The sequence below is a fragment of the Globicephala melas genome, chromosome 18 (assembly GCF_963455315.2).
Source record: "Globicephala melas chromosome 18, mGloMel1.2, whole genome shotgun sequence".
NCBI lineage: Eukaryota > Metazoa > Chordata > Mammalia > Artiodactyla > Delphinidae > Globicephala > Globicephala melas.
In genome coordinates this window covers 75,400,441-75,423,109 of record NC_083331.1, presented here as the reverse complement: position 1 = coordinate 75,423,109, position 22,669 = coordinate 75,400,441, and the positions used below count along the sequence as shown (strand labels likewise).

Below are 22,669 nucleotides of genomic sequence, written 5' to 3'. Positions count from 1 at the left end.
GGAGGAATCACCATTTAAAGTACCTACTGTGTACCAGGCACTGTGCTAGGTGTTTTTCCAACTTTGCCTCATTTAAATCCTGCTGCAGGCCTTTTCACATTTAAACCCAACTGGCTTATCTCCAAAGCCCAGACTGCTTGCACTAAAAGATGCTGTTCTTCAAAGGAGATGCAATCAATTAAAGCACGATGAAATATTCTTTTTATTTTTTTCACATTAAAAAAATTATTTTTTAAATTTTTTGACCACACCACATGGCTTGCGGGATCATACTTCCCCAACCAGGGATCAAACCCAGGCCCTCGGCAGTGAAAGCGTTGAGTCCTGACCACTGGACTGCCGGGGAATTCCCGGAAACTATTTTTTTAATCGAAGTATAGTTGGTTTACAATGTTGTGTTAGTTTCAGGTGTACAGCAGAGTGATTCAGTTTTGTATATATATATATGTATATATATTCTTTTTCTGATTCTTTTCTATTACAGGTTATTACAAAATATTGAGTATAATTCCATGTGCTATACAGTAGGTCCTTGTTGGTTATCTATTTTATATACAGTAGTGTGTATATGATAATCCCAAACTCCTAATTTATCCACCCCCTTCCCCTTTGATAACCATGTTTGTTTTTTATGTCTGTGGGTCTATTTCTGCTTTGTATATAAGTTCATTTGTATCATTTTTTTTAGATTTCACCTATAAGGGATATCATGACATTTGTCTTTCTCTGTCTGACTTACTTCACTTAGTATGATCATCTCTAGGTCCATCCATGTTGCTGCAAATGGCATTGTTTCTTTTTTTATGGCTGAGTAATATTCCATTGTATATATACCACCTCTTCTCTATCCATTCATCTGTCTATGAACATTTAGGTTGCTTCCATGTCTTGGCTATTGTAAACAGTGCTGCAATGAACATTGGGGTGCATGTATCCTTTTGAACAATGTTTTTTTTCTGGATTCATACCCAGGAGTGGGATTGCTTGATCATATGTTAATTCTATTTTTAGTTTTTTAAGGAACCTCCATACTGTTCTCCTTAGTGGCTGTATCAATTTACATTCCCACCAACAGTGCAGGAGGGTTCTCTTTTCTCCGCACCCTCTCCAGCATTTATTATTTATAGACTTTTTGATGATGGTCATTCTGAAACTTTTCAAAGAACCGAGAGTATAATACTAAGGATAGTTGACGATGACATCAATGAAGATGAAAACTATTTATTTGTTTGTCTATTTAAAATTAAGGTTTGAAAAAATGAAGTGCCAACATCTTAATATATTTTCCATGTCTTTGTGTTCACTCTACGTTTTAACTTTCCCAAGTAGATAACACAGCCTTGGCATATTTACTGGGAAACACCTCTGACTGTTAGTAAATTTCAATTTCCACTTCAATAAGCCTGGGTGTCTTCAAGACACAGAAAAGACAAGGAGCCAATTATTCTTGCCTTCCCACACATGGGTTCTGGGTCCTCCTACCTTTGTAGACCCTTCAGCACGTTTGTTTTGCCAGTCTCCACACTCAGGAAGCAGATAATGGTTCTACCCTTAGCACACACAAACTCTCAGTATGAAGAGAATCGGCTCTATTTACACAAAATAATCCAGAGTTAAATGCTGATAACTTTCCTTGACTATTGGAGACTCTCGATAATAGGTGTTCTTTGCTGGCATGAATGAGTTCCCGAGGCGTTTACACAGCCCCCTCCCTGAACTGAACGATGGCTGCTCCGCTGTGATCGCTCCCCAGTGCCACTCCTCAGTCTGTAATCCAACAGATACGGAACGCAGGCCTACTGTGCGCCCAGACAGACAAGCGCTCTGCCATCAGCAAACCTGTATCCTAAGAGGAGTCACAGACAACAACCAGACCAATGGGAAAGGGCGCTTTCAGATTGTGACAAGTGCGGGGGAAGAAATAAGGGGGACGACTTGGTCTACAGTCAACAGAGCTGGAATCAGGGGAGCACGTTAGAAACAGGGGCTTGGGGAACTTAGAAAGATTACACTGTTAAATAAGTAATCAGATGGGAAAAAACCCTGGACCGAAAGCCTAGGTTAGAATGTTCTTTATTAATTAAACTTTCTTCAAAATAAGAAACAATCCTGACTTTCTGTAGCTGATGTTTCATAAAACTGAGACCTGTATTTTCTTTGTTACAATTGGTGGTTGCATCCCTGATCAAGGAGTTGGCATTAAATTATAAAAGTATAAGCAATAATGTCGATAAAGGAAATATACAGCATCTATCAACCTTAAAAGTAGTAATATAACATTCCCGGTACAATAAACTCCTTACAACTATTTTACATGTTGATAATTTAAGAATATCTAGACTACCATGAAGCATGAAATCAACCTGTAACCTACATATATTTTACCTAATTTGAGGTGTAAAAACCTTAGTCCAATTTGGTTTACTATTTTAGTGAACACTTAAAATTCAGAAGGCTTTTACACAGGACTAATTTGAAGGACTCAGCTGTCTTTAAAAAACATGTAAGGTAATTTATATTGATACTTTTTAAAATTTTTCTTTCAGAAAAGGATATATCCCATTGACGTACAGCTTCTTAAGGTGTTTTAACAGTGCCTGTTTTTGGAGGTGGTGATGATACGTTTGCTTAGACTGAGAATAATTTTGAAAAGTAAAGACAGACACAATAGATCTCTCCTTATTCTCTGTCATGGGGTGAACTGTGTCCCACAAAAAGATATGGCTAAGCCCCAAGCCCCCATACCTGTGCACGTGACCTCGTCTGAAAATGAAGTCATGTGCCAGGCGGGCAGCACACTGATGCTCACAGCTCTTTCACAATCCAGAGGGCGTTTCAGGACCTGGAAGTGCCTCAGATCCATCTGTATGAATATTTATTGTCACCCTGTCACAGTGTGCAGGCTGCAGAGGCTGTGTGAGAGGTGTCTGTGGGTCTGATTAGGCTGGAGCTCCATGGGGCTGCCTGAGGATTCACTGAAGGCGCCACAAGTAAGCCGTCGCCTCCTGCTTTTACGCAGCGTACAATTATTTTCTAAATTAACGTTCCTGAGGAGGACATGTTAAATTCTATCCAGAAGAGAAAGTAAACAAGATTAGGAATGGGTAAGACCGTCAGAAGCCACTTATCTTCGCCTTGGTAAAGGAACTATTGAATCAAGAACAAGCTGTATCAGTGTCAGGTGTACAACAAAGTGATTCAGTTATACATATACATGTATCTATTCTTTTTCAAATTCTTTTCTCTATGTGGTTGTTACAGAGTTGTTAATCAACTGCATACCAATATAAAATAAAAGGTTAAAAAAATAAGTATAAACTTTACAACCACAAAAAAATAAATGAATAAAATTATTCCATCTTTTCCATAAAAGAACACGCTGTATCTCCTCAGAGCCAACTGTGCATAAGCCGTAGCAGCCGGCTTCACTTGGGTTGGGCTAGAACCGTCCCTCTCAAACTTCAGCGTTTGTCTGAATCACCAGGGAATTGCCAGGAACTGTTCAAGTCCCAATCCTGAGGTCTGCAGTGGGGCATAGGAGGTTGCATTTCTAACAAGCTCCCAGATTACACAGTGTCCTTAGTTATCTTCGGGTCCCCCTGGAGTAGCAAGGGGCTCGGACGTGCAACCTTCAGAACCCCCGAATCTCCCAGCTGCTATGGCTCCAACCCTTGGTGCCGGAAAGCTCAGGGGAAATCATGCTCACAAAATGAGGTGGCCAGGCTGTGCCCTCCACTTGGAGGCATAGTCTCACTGGGGTGTTACAAACAAAGATGTGAAAACCAGAGTTTGAGGCTCAAGACATTTCTCCTCTGAGGTTTTCCTAAAATGGTAGATCTTCAAACAGAGCTCTTAGCCACGGAGTGAGAAACAAAACAAAACAGCCTTCCTTTGCAGAATTTAAGCCTCTAACATCAACATCTAAAATTATCTTTTCTGACTCTCTTTATGCATATTTTTTACCAAATTTCATTTAGTACTAATGGGATTTGGACATACCTCACTGCAAAATACAGGTTATTTGTTTCTAAACTATGGTCAAAAGTGACTTTTGTTTCCTGAAGGGAAGATAGTGTAACTTGAAACACCAAATAAAACTGATCTCTTTCAAAGATAATTACAATTGTTTGTGTGCTAACAGCTGTTACAAAACTTTTGAAAAGACTCTATTCCTCCAAGTAGATTCAGGCATTCTAACTACAGTTATATTCACGTTATTAATTTGCATGGATAATCCGTTTTGATTTGAAAGATGTAAAATCCCAAGTGAATTCTAAACTAGTTGAATTTCAAATAAGGGGTTTTCATGGAGTACACATTAAATATTTAAATCAAATAAGAAATAGTTCAGTTTGGGTTTAGTTGGATGATCATTTTGATTTTTTGATTTGTTTTAATTCAATCATTTTTAAATAGATTCAGTTTTATTTAAAATAAGTTTCAACGTATCTTGCAAGAAGGAATTATGTACTCAAGTTACACATTACTTTGATATTTAAGTTTGTTTCTGTGTTCAGCAAGTGTGATTCATTTCAGCTATTTTCGGTTTGGTTTCGTATTAGTTTACACAAAAATTGCCTTGAAAGGTTCACCTTGCATTTCAGAATATTTTTCAATTCACAATAATTTTAGAACTCATAACTTGACACCTTGGGTGTGCACACTGATACACCCACATGTGGGTGCGCGCGCACACACACACGCACACGCACACGCACCAGTCACTGTTGCCACGGTGCTTGGTGCTTCTCTGCCCCCTTCTGGTAGCTCCAGAGATCTCCTTTGTTAATTTTACACTTACCTCCAGTTAAGTGTTTTTTCCTCTCACAGAACTGTAGTTCAAAATACTTTATGAAGCAGCTGGACAGGTCATTAAGAGTGGTCTTGGCATGTCCAAAGGCTTCTAAGATGCTCATGACCTGTAGCAAAAGGGAAACGTTTATTTTTCTTTAAAGGGAAACATTTATTGAGTTACCCGTCTGTTTAAATAAAATTGGGTAATAATAGCAGAGAGACAGGAATATTCCCTCAGCTAAGAGGTTCTCCATTGTTCATACAACACCACATTGCAATTTTAAGGTCATTCTTTTCTCAAATGCAAACTGCTAGCATTCTCCCTCTCAAACGGTAGCTAACAGTAACAGGAGAATTATGCACAGAGTACATGACTCCCTTTTTTTCACTAGCCTCTCAGTGTAACACACACACACACACACACACACACATGCACACAACTCAGCACATGCTATTTGGGCTTTTTAACTTGAATAGAATAGTAGAAGTGCTTCTGTGGCTTTGGAGGGAGGAATTAGAGTTAATATAAGCAATAGTCAGAATTTCCTTTAAAAATAACAAATCCACGTAAACATTTGTTTATAACCTTCTTCTGAACCCGTATTTACTTTGCCACATACTCTTTTGCACCCCGAGTCCCTAGATAACCCTCCCATACCCTGTTTTTGCTCCATAATAAGAATTCTAGATGAAGCCACTGGATCCAGTGTATCTTATCACGAGGTGCTCTTGTAGAGATGGATGCTTGCAGCTTTAAAATGCTCTTAATACAGCTCCACGGATCAACCCTGGCATCTGAAATTCTTCACGTATTTCCTTAAAGACTGACTATAGGATGAATGTCATTTTTTTCTCACAACCGATTGTGCCTGTGACAATGATGATGGCCAAGCAATTCTCCAAAATGTATGAAAATCTGGAAGGTTCAAAGGTACTTTTCTGTATCTTTCAAGATACTGACATCTTAAATGTAGTTCCTGCATCAACCACAAGATGGGCACTATGATACCTTCTTGATACACTTGGTGGTGGCTTATAATTTCTGATGATAGTATTTTTCGAGACTTTGATTCTAAATTAGAAAAATAAGTTTGCTGTTGTTTTTTAACTTTCTGGATGCTGCTCTACTAAGGCATTCAATTCACCTGGAAGTATTTCATACTCTGAAAGATTATAAAACAACACTTTGATTCTAATCACAAGTCACAGAGCTAAACATCGTGGAAACAGCAAAATATATTAAAACGTCTGTTTCTGAAGTTTGAACTTTTGGAGAGAAACCCTGAATCTTTACAGAAACCCTATGATTTAGGTCTCTTTACAATAACCTAATTTTAAAGATCATAATAGTGCATTGATAGTAGTAATGGCAGAAATGTTTCTGAAAAATAATTTGAAACAGTATTTATGAAGGTCCTATGTTTTGCTTCTTTTCCAACAACTTAATATGAAATAAATATATAGCAAAATTAATAGTGCAATTATATCACATTTTAAACCTTTATAATATGACAATAAGCAATTGTTTAAAAAATTCATAAAAAGGAATAAAATAACATTTTTAAATATTTTGGCTTCTAGTTGGTTGGCGTTGTATCTGATAACACACTAATTTCTTATTATAATAGAAAATGAATATAAAAGATAATGAATGATCCAGGCCCAGACAGGAAGTCCAGGATAACGAACGGCACGGCATGGTGCATGTGCTCTGCCCCCCCCTTTCCCGCTCTGCTAATGACAAGTTCTACCACCGTGAGCAAGTTTCATAAATTCCCAAACCTCCTTTCCTTTACTCTAAGCAGAATAACCCCTTCAGTGGTTATCAGAGTCCAGCGTATGAAGCGCTCAGCTTGGCGCCTGGCACATGGTAAGCATTCAACAAATAGCAAAGATTCGTTTTGCTTTTGTTAATAATAGTAGAAAACATTTATACTTTACTTACTATGTGCCAGGAACTATACATATATAAAGTTATATATAAATTATATCTAACCGTACACACACATTCATATCTATGTACGAACGTATATGCGTGTATATGTATAAATAACTTCTTTTAATTCTCACAACTACTGTCTCCATTTTATAGAAAAGGAAATTGATGGATTAAGTAAATTTCCCAAGGTTCAGAGCTTATAAATAGTGGAGCTGGGATTGAAACCCGAGCAATCTCTTGCAGAATCGGTGTGTTTAATCACCGTATCTGAATAATGATAAAGACACATAAGGCAGAAAATTAGCATAAACCTAAAACTACTGAACAAACATACACACATGGCATTCTTTCATTGTGCACTGCGGGTCCACGATTCAAGATTAAACTGAAGTGAGGTGTTCTTTTTTTTTTTTTAATCTTTAATCATCCATTTGCCCAATAGGTGGCGCTAAACAAATGTGTTAAGAGAAATACAGAAAAAATGCAAAACCAATACTGTTCTGCTGCTCAACTTTAAAACAAAATAATGAGAATATTGTGCCATAATAAAACTTTAAATAAAAATATAGGCAAAGGGAAGTAAGTATACATTTCCTCAGTATTTACTGTTTCAAATTTTATTGGCATGATTTGTTCCTATTTTACATTGGAACTTTTTTCTATAAAATTTTCTTAGTTCTGCCACTCGAAGTTACGCGCACTTATCCTGGTAGGAGTTAGTCAGCTGGATTTGCTCAAAGTAAAAACTTGTAGCCTCCTCAATAAAAAATAAGGGCTTAATCAAGGTGACCCCCATCACTCTGTGAAAGCAGTTACTCAATAAACATTTATTTAATTTAAATGGAACTGAATGTCTTAAAGTTGAAACTCATTTGGGCCAGAATTAGTGAAAAGTCCCAGGCAATTGTGTTTTTTCCCAAAACATGACTTTTATGTTCCAATAAACCTACTGCCATGGAAAGTCCCTGCTTCCACAGTTTGAAATTCAAATAATGCGACTACAAACAACCACCCTCTTAACCGATCTCAGCTGTTTTGAAATTGTCCAGGGAAACAAAAGCAGTATCTACAGTGATAGGATTCAAACCCACCTGCCCATGGGGTAGAGCTCACTCTGAAGCCCATCGCGAAGGCAGAACGTAAACCTACGTAGACTTTCAAGACGGACAACTGAAGTATAAGATTAAAATCCAGAAAAGTTACAGCTGTGTGTCCTTGAAAATATATGTGCATTACCTGCATAAAATTACCAAAAATCATCTCTGGAGCTCACCTTCAGATACCAGTTAAATCTCTTTCTCTCCCTCTCTGCACCCTCTGTGGAGAACACTGCTCACCGTGATAGCACGGAACCTAGAAATGGCCAGCTTCCTCCCAACCCCCTTCCCTTTGTGTTTCCCAGCCCCCACCCCAGCTCCGGATAATAACCTTTAACTTATAAATCTTTAATTCTGCCATCGATGTAAACCACAAGGAAAACGTTCTCTACGCCTCAGTTTCTCCACGATTCTGTGCTGAAGACCTACCGATATGTCCTTCCTGTTATGTTGCTACCGTTCTTCTACTATTTATTCTTTGGAAACTGCTCATCAGCATGACCTTCAATGACTGTTCTTCTCTCACATATGCTAAGATGTAGGGCAACATGATTTGGTCCAGACTCAACCAGTATCTCCCAGTGGAAGATACCATGTGTCTGTTGTGCACGTGGCCCCTCGGGGCAGCATCTTGCACGTGTCTGCCCCGCGGTACCTCCAAGGGGTTGTTCCACCATCTAACTCTGCTCACTCACTCCTCTCTTTTCAGGGCCACCAACGAACCTTCCTCTCACCTTGCCCTGAACATAAAGCCTTCTACTACGTTGCTCTGTGTATCAAGGATATTCTTTTCTACTCACCTCCTAAACACAATTTTTCTTTCATGCAGAAAGTACTGGCCCACCTCTTAAACAGACATAATTTCAGTGAACACCTGTGATGTTATAATGATCTGCAGTCAGTTCATAACTTTTTCCAGTGCGTGTATTTTATTACCGCACAGCACACACACTTGGATGCTGGGCAAAGACTGTGGCTGGGTAATTTTCAAGAACGTCTTGTACACTGAATAAATGCATGTGGATGATCATTTAAAGGGAGACCGAAAGAAGCATGATGGACATGAAGTTTAAGCCACACTCAAACCTAAGACTGGAAATCACTTATTTATGACACCCTCAATTTGCCGTGAGAAAGGAGTAAAATGAACAAATGAATTAGGAATAGTTTCACTTGAAATTTGCATTGACATTATAATATGGATTCCCAGATGCTAATTGATTTGGAAGAGTTGTATCTATCTTATCCAAAAAAATGCAGCTTAGAATGTATTCACTACATAAAGCCAATTTACATAAAGTAACCCAATTTACATAAAGCCAATTTACATAAAGTAATCTAGAATGCATTTTAGAAGTCACACTCTGCTCTTTCTCAAAGCATTGTTTTAATAAATGAGTGCTTTAGTCTATAATTTACAGAGACTACGGTTTCTTGTCATTACAATTAAGCCAGCAGACCCTGTTATTTTATTAGGTAACCCGAGTCTACTGTATAACCGCATTGCTTTATAGATTCTCTAATCCTTAAGTGTCATTAGTAAGCATATTACAATATCTGAACAAAGAGTTTACACTACTTTTCCCAAGTTGACCCAAAATGTTAAATTACTTTGAGCTGTGCTGTAGAATTCTGCACATGCCCAATATATAGCTCGAGTTTAATAGATGGCTATGAATTAAAGTCATTAATGAACACATACAATACCATACATGCATTGTAGAGCTGATTTATCATATATTCTTTGTAAAGAGAAGAATTGAAAAGAGAGTTTCTCCTTCTAATCCGCTGTGGCCTGGAAAACACCTGTTAACAGAACAGTGTGAAAACATCCGTCTACTTGCAGGTGTCTCCTTGAGTCAAATGTCTGAGTTTTATCGTGTGAAGTTTGACCTTTCCCTTAGCTGCTAATAGGACTTTGTGGTTCCTCATTCAATCCTGACAGTATTTTAGGTCTATGAAGTAGCAGGATAAGGTGTCTTCATATAAAAGCAAATGTTACTGCATATAATTTAAAATCAGTCTTAATTTGGGTGAAAGGAGCCAAAAGGTACAAACTTCCAGTTATAAGATAAATAAGTCCTGGAGATGTAATGCACTGCATGGTGACTACAGTTAATAATAGTGTATTGTATATTTGAAAGTTGTTAAGAGACTAGATCTTAAAAGTTATCATCACAAGAAAAAAAATTTTGTAACTATGTGTGGTGATGGATGTTAACTAAACTTATTGTGGGGTGATCATTCTGCAATATACACAAATATCAAATCATTATGTTGCATACCTAAAACGAATACAATGTTATATGTCAAAATACCAATTTTGGGGTTGAAGGTTTATCACCAGCCTATTAATGTCATCAAAGTTGACTGTTACCAGTTCTTTTACATACATTGAAACTTTATTATCACCTCTCAGTAATCCCCCCACAAAAGTTGCTTATCTGGCCAATCCCACCAAAGTGTCCCTTTCTATGTAAACAACGACAAACTCTAACTGTATTACGTATTTTCAATCCAACTGTTCAGAGCAAATACAAAAAGAGTATGACGTTCAAAATATTTTAAAATATATACAAGAAAATAAACCTTGACGTGAACAATACTCATTTGCACCGGTCTTTTTTTCTTTCTTTCCACAAATTTTGGTCAACTTATGGTTAAACTGATGGCCTATTAAGATGCCCCCTTTATTTGTAAACTGCATTTTTCTTGCTTCTCCATAGTTTCTAACCCAAGCAAGAGACTTACATGTTTAAATTTGGAATCGAATATAGGCCTGCTGGAACCAGACCTACAGGCGAGGTGTCTCATTATTTGTTTGCTGGCTTCAGACTTCCCAGATCCTCTTTCTCCACTAAAATAAAATAGAAAAAAAAAAAAAAACCACAAGTTTATGGTTTTGGAGAACATAGTAAAAAAATTAAATAACCAGAGACAATTCTCAGGCACAAAGAAGGTGAGGAAATGACCTAGTGACTTTTAATGAGATGATGGCATCATTTAACACTTCCATGTGATTCACTCCTTTGCTGTACTATATACACAATAAATAAATACGTGTGTGTGTATGTTTGTGTGCCTCTGTGTGTGTACCTGTGTACACACAATATGGTGTTTTCGATGCTGGGACTATAAACGAATAGGATGCCACGTCTGCTCCCCAGTATCTTACAGAGTAGAACCACATGATGCAGGTAAATTATAGCAGAAAGGCCTTAGGCTGGAAAGAAAGACGCTTCCACCTGTCCCGTGCTTTGTGAGTGCAGGTGAGTGGGGTGGCCGCCAGGTGTCGGTCCCCTACAGTCGAGATGCGTATTTGGTAGGGCCACACGTCTGGCCTGATTAAATCTTTGAGTCCTCCAGGAAAGACGTTACATCTTCCTTGGAAAAGTCATTCAGTCCTTCTCAGCTTTCCTCCTCCTTCCTGCAAAGTGAACATCAAGCATGCAGCTCCTACAACTAAGTCGGTAAAGATGGAGGAGTGACCAGGTAGGTAAGGGCCCGGTGCTCAGCAGATCCGAAAACGGCCTGATGGAGGAGCGACCAGGTAGGTAAGTGCCCGGTGCTCAGCAGATCCGAAAACGGCCTGATGGAGGAGCGACCAGGTAGGTAAGTGCCCGGCGCTCAGCAGATCTGAAAACGGCCTGATGGAGGAGCGACCAGGTAGGTAAGTGCCCGGTGCCCAGCAGATCCGAAAACGGCCTGATGCGTCTTGAGGCTGCTGTCAGTTTGGACATTTCGTGTTTTCCATTTTCCTTTAATCTAGGAACAGGCACCATCCAAATATGTCCCGCATGAGGACAGTGCTTTTGGTATGTCCCAGGCATACTTCGTAAGTGATATAATTCCTATAAATAATGATTGTATTATATTCCTGAGACTAGGCAATATAGGGTTAACATAAAACTCCAATACAATAATTACTAAACCAACGTGGTCTGATACGAAATAAGGCTTTTACTGCATCTAGATGGAATACTCGTGAAAACGGTGTTTACTCATCGATAGCCAAAAGTGGAAAATACATATAAAGCTCTTTTGCTAGGGCTTTCTCAGGTTTCTCCCTTGAGCACTTGTTCTAATGAATTTGATTAAAGGGTGTTTGCCAGGAAAGAAACTGACACTTAATTCTCTTATTCACGTCTCAACTTGTTAATAAAACGTCTACTCCCCTCATCTGTGACCATAAACATTTTAACCACTTTTAGAGCGACCAGCTTAGCAGCCTCAGGGGAGCAGGTGACAGTGACCTGCGGAAGATACGAAAGAGCTCATTTTCTGGGTTCAAAGACCCTTCCTTTTAACCTTCTAATTGCAGAGCAGAAACAATCTAAATCTTTCATGATGGAAATTTAACGTCTACAATTATATTCCCTGTTAAAAAATTCTATTACCCAGCAACATAACTTGATGTGTCAGGCGTCTCGTTTTTAGAGAGATTTTGCTTGCATTCACTCAGGGATCAATCTTGAAAATACCATTTTCCTTTTCCAAATATTGCCTGTTCCTTCAAATGAGACTTACTGAGGGCCTACTACGTGCTGGAGTCTGTTAGTCTTCAGGGTAAAAGAGGTGAAAAGATACCGCTTCCTGCACCATGGCCTGGGGATACTCTCGAGGAAGGAGTAGGTACATAATTAAGGTACGATTATAACAGGTGGGCACAGCTAGCAACGAGCCCATGGGAGAAGGGGCAGGTACATCTCTGGGAAGAAGCCGGGGGAGACTTCTGGGTGAGGTAGTAATTGAGCTCATTCTTGGAGAAGGGGCAGCGTAGAAGGCAGTGCTTATGCAACATTAAACACTCAACCAACACTCCCTGAGCATCTACTGAGCAAGTCGAAACAGGGGCGGGTCTCGAGTCCCTGCGTATCTGGAGACACAGAGCCTGGGAGGCTGTGGGGCTGACCCAGTGGTCACGTGGGTCCCTTTTCCTTCTCCCCACCGTTGCCCTCACCCTGTGACCACATGTAGGGAAAATGATCGACTCTCTCGGCTAGCCAGAATCACATGGCTTTTTGCCATCTCATAAAATCCCACAACGAGCACCACATTTCACTTTGAGTAAAATACAAAGAAATCTTAGAAAAAAGAAAAAATGGATATGATAGTCTTGGCCTCATAGCATATCAAGTTGAAACTAAAAATTCTAGTTCAACGTGTTCAAGCAACATTCCTTGATCTGAAAATCCACGTCTATGATTAAACCAGACATTGACCGAAGACTTGGGGCGGCGCTGATGGGTCATGGACCCATACAAAATGTGAAGCTTAAATATGAACAGCCTTGTCTGCTAAATCTGTACACGACAGAAGCAGACCCTATGTTGCTTGTTCCACAAGGTAGCTGCACATTCAGCATAAAGCATTAATTTAGGTTTGCTCAGCATACTGTTAGGATAATGGATATTTGTTGTACATGCTCAAACAATTAATTAAAACCATCTATCAAGGCCTTCAGAAAATTAAAGCAAAGGTAGAACTGGGTGGGCTCCCAACTCCCAGTTCTAGCCCAGGACAGAGATCTAAAAATTGTTAAAAACTATTCCTTAGGATGAAGCCTAGTGTGTTACGGGAGCCCATAATTATGAAGAAAATGAGAAATAAAATGAAAATTTGAAAATCAAATTAAAAATCCTCTGGCCTGGTACTGTAAATCACCTACTCCAGGAATATTTGAACTTTGATCTCCAAATCTTCAATTATTCTTTGTAAATGCTAATCATGGGACATAATAGACACTCTGTAAATGATCTTTACACAAAGTATTTAGTTGAATTCTAAATTGACTCATTTTAATGTATTAGTATAAAGGCAGAAAGCCTGTCGTAGTCAAGACAATCAAGGAGGTTGAGAAGCTACAGGCAAACACCAATTCCGAAAGAAGACAGACAGTAGCTAGTAATAAGTCCTTATGATCATGGACTTGTCCTTCATTTCTTTTTTTTTTTTTTTTTGCAGCATGCGGGCCTCTCACTGTCGTGGCCTCTCCCATTGAGGAGCACAGGCTCCGGATGCGCAGGCTCAGCTGCCATGGCTCACGGGCCCAGCCGCTCCGCGGCATGTGGGATCCTCCCAGACCGGGGCATGAACCCGTGTCCCCTGCATCGGCAGGCGGACTCCCAACCACTGCGCCACCAGGGAAGCCCTGCTCTTCATTTCTCGAAACGTGAATGAAGAAATCGTTTTTTCAGAATAAGTGGTTGATAACACGGCATTATTAGCCTTTAAAAATGTCCCAAAGGAATATTAGTTCTGCAGAATATTAACAAACCTTACTATTGTTAGCAAAACAATTCCATGAGCAAGTACATGTAGAAACAAAGACAAACAGGTTTCGTCACTGAAAGAACATGCTAGGCATTGTGAACTCTGTAATCGGTAGGTTCCCAAAGGATAGGGATTCATTGGCCCCTCACAGCTTTGCTAAGGTCCAAAGTCTTTGACAAGGATTAAGTGGACTCAATGAGAATTCAGTTAAGTCCGTGGATTTGTAACCATCATTTTAGGTGAGTCTGGGGGGACCTCTGCAAGCCTCCTTAGGTTAGCGGCACTGGGCGAGCCATGCTCTAGAGTCTGGCTGTGAGTGTGGATAACCTTCACTCGGGCTCAGAAGCCAGACTATTGGGCTCACATCCCAGCTACGCTAACTATTTACTAGCTGGGAGACCCTGGACTAATTAGCTAACCCTTCTAATACTCAGCACCTGATACATAAAATGACAATAATAACAATGATGATACCCATCCTACGAGGTTACTAAAGCAATGAATCAGATGACACATGGTGAGCACCTAGAGGAGACGCTGGCACTCAGCAGGTTCTCAATAAATACGAGTTGTTATTATTGGCAACACTATTACACACGCCCCACCATCTCACGATTTTTAAAAAGTTTCTCTTTTTGTGTAAGTGAGACCAGGAAACCCAACAGATAAAGCAGATGAAAGCAGAGTTGCTTGATTCAAGAATGCCCGGGTCCCCCACCCCACCCCAGGGGACACTTCAGAACAGGTGTAAAAACAACCATTTGCACACTATTTTGAAAACCAGAACACTAAAGTTTGCAACCCATCGATGTGACCCTCCATGGAATTTTTGATTAAATTCACAACGTAACAGTATATAAAGAAGTGCTTATTTAAATATTTAAATATTATTTGGGTTCTTTCCAGGTTTCCATAGTTACTCAATATTTAAATATTATTTGGGTTCTTTCCAGGTTTCCATAGTTACTCTTGTATCTCACTTGGACTCAGGTTGTGCAAAGCTTTATTCACACATTCAGTTTGCAACCAACACTACTGCTGAAACCTCTGCAAAGCCAGGGGTACTTATGAAAGTCTCCCTCTTGCGGCAGCGTGGTCTGATATAAAACACAATTCTCAACGCAGATCTGATTTTAATACCTAAATATTTCTTTATTCCTCTACCAATATATAATCACATTTCATCCCTACTTCTTGTGGGACACTTCTTTTTGACGTGAAGAGTTTTTGCTCCAAGCTAAATGCTCCCTCCTGAGCATCTTGGTATTTATGAACTAATATTACCATTGCATTTCACTAAAAAATTAATTTGAGTGTATAATTTTGTTGACATATGAGCAAAGGTATAAATACCTAGAAGCGGGTGGGAAATCCCACATCTGCAAGGCCTTGCATGGTATTTTGCTCAGCACCACATTGTGGAGAAGGGTGGTACTACTATCGGGTGCCTCTCTTTCCCATGTTTTCTAAGGTTTGAAAGCAAGACACTAGTTCTAAGCTGTAAACCTTCAAAATGAAGAAAAAATTGGATGACTCTCGCAGACATAATGTTGAATGGTTGAGATGAGTTTCAGGTTCAGTTTGTTGATACCGATTCAGCTACACTCAGGGCCATTTCTAACAACAAAGGTGTTTCTCCTTTGTAACGAGTCAAGTGTACTCACTGCACACTTAGTGGACCACGAACTGGTGAGGGAGTAAATAAACGTAAACCAGAAGAAATGAGGACGGTTTTACCGCCAAGCCCTCAGGGCAGAACTGAGCCTGGAGCTGGGGTGAGGGGCAGGCTCACCTGAGAATGAAGCACTGAGGTCTCTGCTCCTGGAAAAGCTGGTGGAAGGCTCTCTCCGCACAGGAGAAAATGTGAGGTGGCAGAGAGGGGCAGGGCTGCCCCGCACTGCCCAGGTACAGCTGGGAGACCTGGAAAACAGGGCAGCACACAGGCAGGAATGTCCGTGAAAAGGGTTCAGGATCCTCTACCTCACGATGCTACTGACATAGTTCCCATACACAGAAGCACATAAATCTCTAATTCTGAGTCTCACTTGTAAACACAAAACATTTGCACAATGCTGCCCTTCTCGGCACATTTTAAGCATCCGTAATGACAAAACGGAGACACACATCTGAGCCTTATTATTCGGCTTGCAGGCTTTAAATCACTTGGCTGTCTTCAAAGAGAGCAACTCCCCAAAATCCAGTTCAGTAGCTCTCCATGAAGTAAGCTGAAACGGCGGCAACTTATATCAAATGCAATTTCTCTCAGCAACATTTAATTTCAGTAACATAAGACGGCGAAGGATATTTAATTTGAAAAGAAATCAGTTGCATCTGAAACATATAAATTTACAAATTTCTCGGAAAAAAGACAAAATGAACTTGATTTCAGGGCAATGGTGATTTTTAATGATCGCCACGGTGACTCAGTGCTAGTATTTTTAGTCCTTGCGAGTTTCGAGTGAATTGAGTTATATTCGAATCAAAACTAAATGATAGGAGGACTTGTGAGTCATGAAGAAATATCAGACACACTTAATTTTTATTCTGCCAAATAACTGGCTTGTATCTTCAAAGATGTCAAGGTTGGAAAGTTCAAGAGTAGACTGAGGGGCTGTGACAAATGGAAGGAAATTAAACGCCCAGTGGTCAGCGCACCCTGTGATGGTGGACTGGATCTTTGGTTGTTTGGGCATCACTGAGACAATGGAAAAGACTTGAACGAAGCCTCCTGATTAAATGGGAACGTAATTTCCCAATTTTGATGACTGTATGGAGGTTACATAGGAAAATGCCTTTGTCTGTAGTAAATACACAGTACGTGTACTCAGGGTTGACGGGGCAACATGCCAGCCAATTATTTTAAAACGGTTGAAGGAAAAAAGCTGTTTGTACTAATTATTTGCAATTTTTCCGTAAGTGTAAAATTATTTCAAATTATAGGGGAAATAATTTTTTCACGTAGAATCAATGATCTACAGCTACAAGAAAAAATTGGGTGACTCTCACAAAAATAATGTTGAATGGAATCTATCAGATACATATGAGAACATACTAGGAGATCCCATTTACAGAGAGCAAAAAAAAAGCAGGTGAAACCAATCTATGTATGCTGTTAGAAGTCGGCGTGGCGGTACTTTGGGCAAAGGGTTAGGGATTGGAAAGAGCAAGTGTGGGCTCTGGAGGCTGGGAATGTTCTACCTCCAGTGCTCGTGGAAAAGCACAAGTCGTGTATGCATTATATCCCAATAAAAACATCAAAAGCCTAAGTCATTAAACATTGTGTTTCTGGTGCAGAGAGAGAAAAAGGAACCGCTGGAACAGACTACAGAACTCCACTCAGGCCTACTCGGTGAGATGTGGGGGCCACAGGGGCTGTGTCACTTATCCTTAAAGGAAGCTGTCAAGAAAATTGATTATTTGTAAAGGAAACAAACATCACTAGCTCATGCCATCTGTAAAAATAAATTCCAACTGAATTTAAGTTCCAAATATGAACAGCAAAGCTTAACACATTTAGAAAAGTATGTAAAAACAGTACTCTTATGATTTGGGAGTAAGGGAATAGGGGTCAAAAACACGAATTGTATTGGGAAAAATCCTACAACATCATAGCTAACAACTCCTGTTCAACCACAAACAGCACACATATAATAATAAAAAAAACTCAGGCGAAGACAGAGAGGAAAGTAAGCTGGGCATACAATCCATAAATCCTCAGCATTTTATAAATGACTCTCACATATCAATAAGAAAAACTGGAAACAAAATAGAAAATTGGGCAAAGAGTGTAAGCGGAAAGGAAAGGCCAATCCACGTGAGAAAAGATGAAAAACCAGCTCTCTTCGTAACCAAGGAAATGCTATTTCAAACAATAAGGTGATACAGTGCGTGTGAACTATTGGTAACGTTATCAATAGCAGCTTAGTAACGACGGCGCTGGCCTCACTTGCTCTATGCCTGCTGCTCTTCTCAGCATTTTACACTCACTCATCCAATTCTCCTAGAAACCCGAGACTTGGATATGAGGATGACTGTCCTGCTTACAGATGAGGAAACTGATGCAAAGAAAAACGAGTGACAGGTCCAAGGTCACGTGGCAAGTTAGTGGTGGAGCTTGACTTCGAAATGAAGTTTTCTCTAGGGCTGAAAAACACATGTATAATACTGAGTGTTGTTCTAAGAAATTCTACGTATAATTTGGCAGAAACTCTAGACTTAAGGAGGTAGGTTTGACTAGCGATCTCTCTGTAGAAATTCTCAAACATGAACCAGGAACTACACACCAAACAATCCTCAGTACTCTCTGTAAGAGCAGAAAACAAGAAAGTAATTCTATGATAGGGATTAATGAATAAATATAAATAATTGTGTATTAAAACAATAAAACACTATAGGGTATTTAGAATGAATTAGCTAGACCCGAACCTTTTATCATGGAAAATTTTTTTTTTTTTTTTTTTTTTTGCGGTACGCGGGCCTCTCACTGCTGTGGCCTCTCCCGTTGTGGAGCACAGGCTCCGGACGCGCAGGCTCAGCGGCCGTGGCTCACGGTCCCAGCCGCTCCGCGGCATGTGGGATCTTCCCGGACCGGGGCACAAACCCGTGTCCCCTGCATCGGCAGGTGGACTCTCAACCACTGCGCCACCAGGGAAGCCCCATGGAAAATTTTTGAAAGCATAATGATTCATGACGATTTTTGTTGTAAAAGAATATAGTTAGTATATTCTCTGAGTAAATTAAAACAGAAAATAATGGCACATGCGGTTTTTATTACATATATTTGTGCACGTCTACAGAATGAACAGACAGAAGATTGGATAAAAGGATAACTTCGGTGATGTATATGTATAGCCGATTCACTTTGTTACAAAGCAGAAACTAAAACACCATTGTAAAGCAATTATACTCCAATAAAGATGTTAAAAAATCTATTAACGGATAATAAAGAACAGTACATAAAAAAAAAAAGGGTAACTTCGGGTAGTGATTGCCATCTTTTGTGAAGAGGAACAGGCTGAAGTGGAACTCAGTCTGTGTTGACATTACGCAGTGTCACTTAATCTCAGATACCATGTAATTGAAACGTACCTTTATTTTCAGTACCACCCAGAAAATACCATTACAATTAAACTAGCACACGGTGTCTTGGTATCACGTCTCTAAAGCTGCATCCCAACCTCAGGAGTGCGTGTGAAAACATAAGGCACGTTTCATTTTAAATTTTTAAGCGATAGGACACACGTGTGGGGGGTGGGCACACACTGCCTATTACGCTTGAACTTTTTGCATTTTGAATTATTCCAGAATTTAAAATAAATATAAAAGATATTTGAATGATAGTGACGTCTACATGATAATTCATAAGCCAGCTAGGAAGGTTTAGCCCACCTTTGTTCTCTTGCAGGATGAATTTCTATTTGGGGTTTGTTTGGGGTTTTTTAAACTTGCACTAACACTCTTTCACTTTCTCCCCAAGTCCAACCTGGATCTAACCTAATTTTGACAAAATGCTTTTAAACTCCATTTGTTTTTGTAAAGTCCTAGTAAGGATTTCGTTAGATGTTATCAACACAGTGAGACCCAAGAGATCCAGGAGCATGCCTGAATCTACGTGTACGTGGGGTTCATCTCACATTCCTGCTGTGTTTCTTCAAACCTATTTGGAGTTCGGTATTCTCCTTAGGCTAAGTTTCACTAACATTAGATGTGGTAAAGAATCGTGAGTGTCCAAAATTTTTTCATGATAATCAAACCAATAACCTTTCTCAGTTCCCTTTTCCTGTAAAGCTTCTTCTTTTCATGCCATGTTAGAGTTTGTATTGTAGAATACTCCATTGCTACCACCTGGTAATACTTTGCTTGATGCTAATTCTACACTTAAGAAGTAATGTAAATATGAAATAATAATTTTAATAGAATAGCATTTTCCACTTATTTATATTGAACCTTGAAGGTTTTCACCAAGCCGTTCTAGTTTTCTGAGTGATTGACAAACCACCGACTTCACATTGGTTACCATGATCGTTACTAATAGTATTGCATGTTCCCATTTGGTCCAGAAAATACTGTCAGGGTCAGACCCTTCCTTTCCCACAGGCCATCTCTCTCCATTTCACCTTATTCTCTCCATGTCTGTATCATTTGGGAACAAGAGGATTTTGGTCCGTGGGCATTGTAAGTGCTCTTTCACAAATGAGATGGCATCACATAAGCTTCATTCGGGTTATTGCTAGTCTTTGCTGGACTCTGTGAGCCCAATAAGTAAGGTCCTTCTTTACGGATCAATTCCCTCCTATTTTCCACTGTGCATGATACCTGTCAATAAACATCCAGGAGATTCGCAGGATCCTGCCACGGTCTGATTTCTGAAGCCAGCCATGCAGCGTGTAGCTTATGAGAGTGCCATTCACGGGCCCCTAACATCAGGGTCCTGGTAATCTGTGGAACCTGATGCCAAGGGCTCGACGGGGCGTGGCTGCTGTTTTCACACCATAGTATGAACATGTCACTCTACTTGCCCGATTGGATTGCCCACTCATTATCTTATACCCATATACAGATGACACACCCTGAAAAAAAAAGTTTGTTGTACACAAACAGTCACATACAATGACTAGTTATATGTCTCTGGGCTCAGCATTGGGGTCCCTGAGAGTAGTCTGTCCTGCATCTGCTCTGCGGCTACAAGACCTGGATTTACATTGTCTCTGCCACTCATGAGAGAACTTTAGAAAGCCTAGTTGATCTCCTGAAGTCTCAGTTTATCCATCTGCAAAGAGGGAACGATAACACTTACACTGATTGGGTCCCTTTGGGGATTAAACGTGGTAGCATAGGTAAAGCCCTTTGCGGCAGGCCTGCTGTGTGCTAACCCTACACTAAACCCAGGAGAGCTCTCCTTCCACGGCTAAGAAGCCCAGCCACCCTAGCTACTCGCCAAACCCCAACATGCCGGCCGTGGGGACATCTGGAGGCCCGCAGCATCTGGAAGTCAATGGAATGTGAAAGCAGAGGAAACTCTAGGCCTGGCCTCCCACACTAGGTGTCGTGGTACACTTTGGAGGAGCTGAATCTCATCTGTAATTCGAGGATTCAGGATGACTGATCAGTCTTGTACTGCGTGTAGTCAAAAACAGGACCTTGAGAAGTCATCCCCGGGTATTCGTCATCCTTTTGCACACTGAGATCTCAAGGTGATATATCTCTGGTTTGTGAACTCCACAGTAAAGGTTATGGTGAGAAACAATCGAGAAAAGTCTGATACTGAGTGTGAAGAGCCGATGCAGATTCACTGCCCAGGCATTTATTCTCAGACGTGTGCCTGCGCGTTGGTTTTCTGAACCCTGCTCTGCCAATGCCGTAGGCTTGGTCCTTGAATGACGCCATCTTCCCTGTGATTGTTACCTCCCCTCCCCCTTCTCCTCCTTCCCCTCCTTTTCCTGCACCTGCTCCTGTGACAGAACTCCCAAAATGATTATGGGTACCTGTAATTCCTTTTGCCCTAGTCGGTCATGCTTCCACACACACTTAGCCCAGGGATGAGGCTGGGGTAAGAATGGGTGGGCAAGTTCCAAGGCAGTTTTAAAGCAATGGTGGAATTGACTTTTGGTAAGAAGAGTGGAAGGTGGGGTAGTGGGAGGTCCTCTCGTACCCGGGAAGCATCTCTGTAATAATTCTTAGTAGCGTCCTCTGGAGTTTAGAGAGAGTAATCTCTTTCTCTCTTCCTCTCTCTTTCTCTCCCCTACCCCATGCCCCTCCAGCATCTGCGAGTGCGTCCCTGCTTCAAGAACACACGTCTCCTCCTTTTATCCCCTGCTCCTAATTAGGGATTCTGTTTCGGACTGGAAGCAGCCTTGTGGCTGCACAAAACACAGAGAGCTCCCACGACAGTGCGTTTGATCCAAAAATACTAGGCAAAGAGATACGACAATATGCTTCGCTATCCACAGTGATGTGGACAACACAGCAGAGATCATGCTGCGTCTTCAGCTGCCTGGAATGATTTTCCACAAGCAATTTCTTTTTAATTTTGAGTCTCATGATTCAAGCTGGAAAGTCTTTTAGAAAAATGTATAAACGCAGTATCATATCCTTTCTTATTCCATTGCTTTAACATCATAATACTCTTCTGAAAGCGGTCATGATGTTCAAAGACCTCTAAACCAACTGACCTTGAATTAATCAAAAATACATGGGAAATAGAGTTAGTGTAACATTTGATTTTAGACGTCTGTCTAGTGACTACAATCGTAAGAATTTCGCATTATAAGCGCAAAGAAATCTTTTGACAAAATAACATTCCTTGTCAATATTTTCTCAGAAGAAATTAAAGTCACTATTATCTAACCATTCAGTGTAGGATTTTCTGAGAAGCTTGATTTTACTTACTGTTTCGGTTTTTGCTTCTTAATCATTTGATACAAACAGGCATGTCTAGTGAGTGTTACTCTACATTATTAAATGATATTTTAAATTTTATACTCACCATGGTGGAATAAATTGGAATCTCCTTGAATGGATTAACAAGCAGGAGGATGTCCCCAATAAAAGTCTGTTAAAAGGAAAG

At 40.1% G+C, this 22,669-nt stretch overlaps 1 protein-coding gene across 4 annotated transcripts in view; it reads right to left on the bottom strand.

Annotated features, from left to right (window-relative positions):
* MYO16 (myosin XVI) overlaps positions 1-22,669 on the bottom strand; it is a 530,197-nt gene that overhangs the window by 238,727 nt on the left and 268,801 nt on the right. For all 4 annotated transcript variants that reach the window (XM_030856764.2, XM_060288080.1, XM_060288082.1 and 1 more), the window contains exons 12-15: positions 22,589-22,654; positions 15,896-16,023; positions 10,582-10,687; positions 4,802-4,919 (exon numbers count right to left, since the gene is read on the bottom strand). In XM_030856764.2, the coding sequence (XP_030712624.1) occupies positions 4,802-4,919; positions 10,582-10,687; positions 15,896-16,023; positions 22,589-22,654 (418 nt within the window). The remainder of the gene's footprint in view (positions 1-4,801; positions 4,920-10,581; positions 10,688-15,895; positions 16,024-22,588; positions 22,655-22,669) is intronic.